This window comes from Morone saxatilis, unplaced genomic scaffold, assembly GCF_004916995.1.
Source record: "Morone saxatilis isolate NCDOM2014 unplaced genomic scaffold, NCSU_SB_2.0 Contig14, whole genome shotgun sequence".
Lineage (NCBI taxonomy): Eukaryota > Metazoa > Chordata > Actinopteri > Moronidae > Morone > Morone saxatilis.
The window spans coordinates 22,596,310-22,600,965 of NW_023339696.1; the positions used below are offsets into that span (position 1 = coordinate 22,596,310).

Below are 4,656 nucleotides of genomic sequence, written 5' to 3' on the forward strand. Positions count from 1 at the left end.
ATCTAAGTACAGGAAAGAAGAAAGGCCGAAGACCAAGGCCCCAAAAAGGGGTGGGACTAATAATTGCAACTGATTTTTTTCTACAATATTGTCTTGTTAGATTATTGTTTCTTAGACTTTTTATACCGTTTTTACACCAAATACAACCGTAATGGCCGACGTTAAACTACCGCAGCGAACCTATTCAGCTACGGACAGTTGACGCAGGAGGCAGGTTTATTCCTAATAAGATTATAATTTATTATTCAGCCCGTCCTCACCGGCCTCTCAATGAGCTCGATGCAGGGCTGCAGGTCGAGGCCGAAGTCAATGAAGTTCCACTCGATGCCCTCTCTCTTGTACTCCTCCTGCTCCAGGACGAACATGGTGTGGTTGAAGAGCTGCTGCAGACGCTCGTTGGTGTAGTTGATGCAGAGCTGCTCAAAAGAGTTGTCCTGAGGCAGCAAAAACATGTTACAGTTATTATAAAAAACAACACAAATACAATTCAAATACAAGTTCATTAAATGTTTGCTTTCAGTAAGAATTCACCTCAAAAATCTCAAAGCCAGCGATGTCCAGGATGCCCAGGAAGGAGGATGACTGCCTCTTGCTCTTGTCCAGCGTCTTGTTGACTCTGGCCAGGATCCAACGAAACAGGCGCTCGTACATTGCCTTAGCCAGAGCCTCGATCGCAAAGTCAGCCTGCAGGAGTAGGAGGATGGAGGGATGGAGTGAGAGGAGGATTTGGGAGGATTTTTATAGCTTTGTGTTGCTGGAAAGTGAAGCAACAAAGGGTTAAACATCAAACTGAAGAAGTCTGAGTGTCAGACTGGGATGTATATGTAGATGCAGCCGGTAGCTCCGTCAATCTTCCTACATTTTTGTTTTGATCTGTATTCGTAGAAATAGTCTACAGTCATTGGAGAAGAAAGTGCAGGGTTTGGATTTAAGAGCAGCGGGAGTTGTTGCTCCAGGAGGAGAGATAGAGAGCCCTCCTGGCCCATCTTGGACTAAAGGCCTCTCTTGGCTATAGTATCGAAATGGGACTCAAACAACAAGAAATTAGAGACTGTTGTGCCCACATCTCTACAGAAACCAGCTCCAACAACATCCCGGCTAAAGAACTCAACAGCGTTCGGAGCCGAAAGGACAAGAGGAGGTGGTGTTTACATCGATGATGTTCGGTGCTTTCGGTGATTAAACAATATTTTCATCACTATCTTGTTGCTGCTGTTTGACCCAAATTAAAAAGGTGACCTGCAGAATTATTTCCTGTATATATGTATATAAATAACTACATTTTATTATCTTATTCTGTGTAGCATGAAGCAACTGCACAATGTCCTTTAAATGTTAATATTTTGTTTCTTATCCATATATATATATATATATATATATATTGATTTTATTTTGTCCTATTGATCGATTTTATTAAACGCTGTTTATTGTTATACCTGCTAAACATATTTTATTCATTTTTATCTTTATACTGTACTTTTAAATGTATTTAATGTAGTCTGAACTGCAGTAAACTGCATGAAAGGTGCTGTAGAGTAAAGTTTGATTGATTGATTAATTTATATATAACAAATATTATAGATGAGCCTTTATTTTCTGTGCTAATGAGGTTTGAATTATTGTTACCTGCTGCTTGGTCTGCGCCTTCTGCACCACCTCCCTGCCCACTTTGATTCGGGGGGTGAGGATGGCACGGGTGAAGTCGGTGACGTTAATGCCTTGCAGGTGGCACACCTTCTGGGCAGCTAGAGTCGATGGAGGACACGAGACAGACCGAAGAGGTCAGAGAGGGTTTGTTAAAGGTTAACTTACAGTGCTGCTGCTGTCGGTATTTTTAAAAAAAAGGTTACCGGTGTTGTCCGGCATGGTCGCCTGCTCGCTGTTCCTCTCCTTCTCAAACTTGACATTTCCCAGTTGGAGCACAGTGGACACCACCTTCAACATCCCTGCAGCGAGGAGGAGGAGGAAGGCAAGGAAGGCAATCAACATGGTGCAGACATTTCTGATTTAAAGGTCCAGTGTGAAACATTTAGGAGGATCTATTGCCAGAAATATATATAAATATAATATTCATAAGTATGTTTTCATTAGTTCGTTAGTGTAACCAAAACAATTTCAGTAAGATCTGCTGGTGAACTGCAGAGCCATGCATCCCAGGTTTCCTCTGAAGTACCAAAACCTGCAGTTCTTCTAATGTCCACTAGAAGCTGGCTCCAGCAGTGAGTCAATCTCCATAAGGCAACATATTGAACTTTACAGCAGAAACAAACATGTTTACAACCTCTCGGTCTCTAGAGCTAATGTGTCCATTCATGACAACTGTAAAACTCACCTATTTAAATTATATTAGGGATTAAAGTTATGCATAATTATGGGTGTGGCAGCTTTGATTACAGGTGGGTGCTTCGACCATATTTGGATTTAGCCAGGGCAGAGCCAACCCATAACCCATCAACAGGTCTTCAGAAATCTGTTGGTGACGTCACTGGGAATACATTCATTTCTAATTATAAAGTCGATATTGTCCAGGATGAGGGGAATTGTGCATCTGTTATGAAATGAAGTTTTAGAGGGAGATTTTGGAAAGTTTGTCTCAGCATCAACAACAATTGAAGGTTTTCTAAAGAGTTTACTTATTTTCTCAAAATGGGAAGAATGAAGTCCTGCAGATAATTAATCTAAAAAATAAATTTATTGTTATCTCCTCATGTTATTATTTCATATGCCGTACACTATGGTTGGATGGATGAATGGTCCTGAGAGCACAGTGTGCTAAAATAAAGGTGTTTGTACCTATTCTCTCCTCCTCAGTGAAGCCCATGATCTCCATCGCCTCCAGAGTCTCAATAAACATCTCGTCATCCTCCTGACCCGAGATCTCCACGTGACCCGCCACCAGGAAACGGTAGCAGCTGAAGTCCTCCAGCAGAAGCTCCTCTAAACACAAACACACACGGATGATGATTGTTCGTTCATCTTTCGGCTTCCTTAAAGATGTTCAGGATGTGTTTAGCCTAGCCTAGCATATAGACCGGAAGCAGGGGTAAACTGTTAGCACAGCTTTATAAAAAAGAAAAGAAATGTGTACTGGCACTGTGTCAGTAAGCCACACACACAGCTCTGTGAGACCCTGCTGGATAACACATTCATGAATCTGCCCTCACATTATCCTCTGTTAACTGTTTGTACTTACTTATCCTCAAAAACAGGAAAACACTGCAGGACATCGTCAAGGTGTGGTGAAAAATGACAGGCACAACCTTAAGGGACTTTCCACACAAGTACAAGTCTATCCTGGCTGATCGTAGCCACCTACTCTCTAAGAAGTTTAAGTTGCTATCTCATAATAATGACTTAATAATGACTTAATATCTCAAAATAAGCCCATTAAATCCTATAGTTCTTGCTCATGTTATAGTTGCTCACCCCTCAACTTGTCTTTGGCTCCGGCCACCATGTAATAGAAGATGTGGAAGGCTCTCTCAGTGTTGCCCTGACGAATGCAGCGAGACTTCTCCAGCAGGTCTGATCGGGTCGGAGAGGGTTAAGCAGACAACCACTCGGTCGATATTTCAAGCAAAACGGCACATTGTTTATCATATTCATAATTTAACAAGTAAATTTGATCTAAAAAAAAAGGATACAGGTGTCAATATTGGCTCCGACAATGTAGCCGGTCACATCAAAGTTGAGCTTGATGAACTTTCCCTGTGGACAGAGCAGATCACTGAGATCAATAAAGGTCAAAATGGTTGCTATGACTTCAAAACTGTTTTAAAAAACGTACAAATCGCGAGGAGTTGTCGTTCTTGATGGTTTTGGCGTTTCCGAACGCCTCCAGGATGGGGTTTGCCTGCAGCAGCTGCTTCTCCAGCTCCCCCTACAGCCCATAACAAGGTTACACATCTACACACTACATCTGTGTGTCCATCTTTTATGTGACATTAAACAATTTATTGTCAAACAAACGTATTGTATACTCACGTAGGCCAGAGATCCCGCCTGCTGTTGCTGCAGGAAGAAACAGGAACACAAAGCAGGTTAGAAACTCAGTGAATACTCAACGTTTCCCCAAAACTGGCTTCAGAGCAGCAGGGCTGAAGATCGAGCATCAATTAAACAAACCACTGATAGTTCCTCAGTGGATTTAATACGCAGCAGAGCGAACAGCAGCAGTAACCTTCAATCAGCGTTACAAAGGATTTGTGTGAAAGATCTAAAGATCTGCTCAATGATCTCCTGTAAGTACTTTAATTAACAGCATGTGTTTTATATCTTCAGTCAGAGTTATAAGAAACACAAAGCTGGAAGTAATAAAGTACAAATATGGTGTATCTGTACTTTTTTATCTTTTTTGACATTTTTCTGACAACCCGACTCATTTATACACAAATATCTCTACACTGTAAAAAAGAAAAGCTGTGAAAATTCATGTAAAGTCTCTAAGTACAATTTAAAGTGCTATATAAAATAAATGTATTATTATTATTACTTTTCTTCTTCAGAAAAAAATATTTTTTTAAATACAAATTTGGATTTCAAAAATTGTTCAGAAAAGTCATTAAAGTGAAAACACTGTTAATAATTTAATATATTGTTCAAAACTCACTGAACAATTTTGAATTACAGAATTTCATGTTTCCAAATTTAAAAAAA

At 40.3% G+C, this 4,656-nt stretch overlaps 1 protein-coding gene across 1 annotated transcript in view; it reads right to left on the reverse strand.

Moving 5' to 3' along the window:
* LOC118322577 (myosin-11-like) overlaps positions 1–4,656 on the reverse strand; it is a 22,873-nt gene that overhangs the window by 12,140 nt on the left and 6,077 nt on the right. Inside the window, exons 5-13 of the mRNA XM_035654288.1 lie at positions 3,985–4,011; positions 3,788–3,880; positions 3,645–3,708; positions 3,427–3,525; positions 2,794–2,937; positions 1,851–1,946; positions 1,627–1,745; positions 532–684; positions 261–434 (exon numbers count right to left, since the gene is read on the reverse strand). Coding sequence (XP_035510181.1) covers positions 261–434; positions 532–684; positions 1,627–1,745; positions 1,851–1,946; positions 2,794–2,937; positions 3,427–3,525; positions 3,645–3,708; positions 3,788–3,880; positions 3,985–4,011 — 969 coding nt within the window. The remainder of the gene's footprint in view (positions 1–260; positions 435–531; positions 685–1,626; positions 1,746–1,850; positions 1,947–2,793; positions 2,938–3,426; positions 3,526–3,644; positions 3,709–3,787; positions 3,881–3,984; positions 4,012–4,656) is intronic.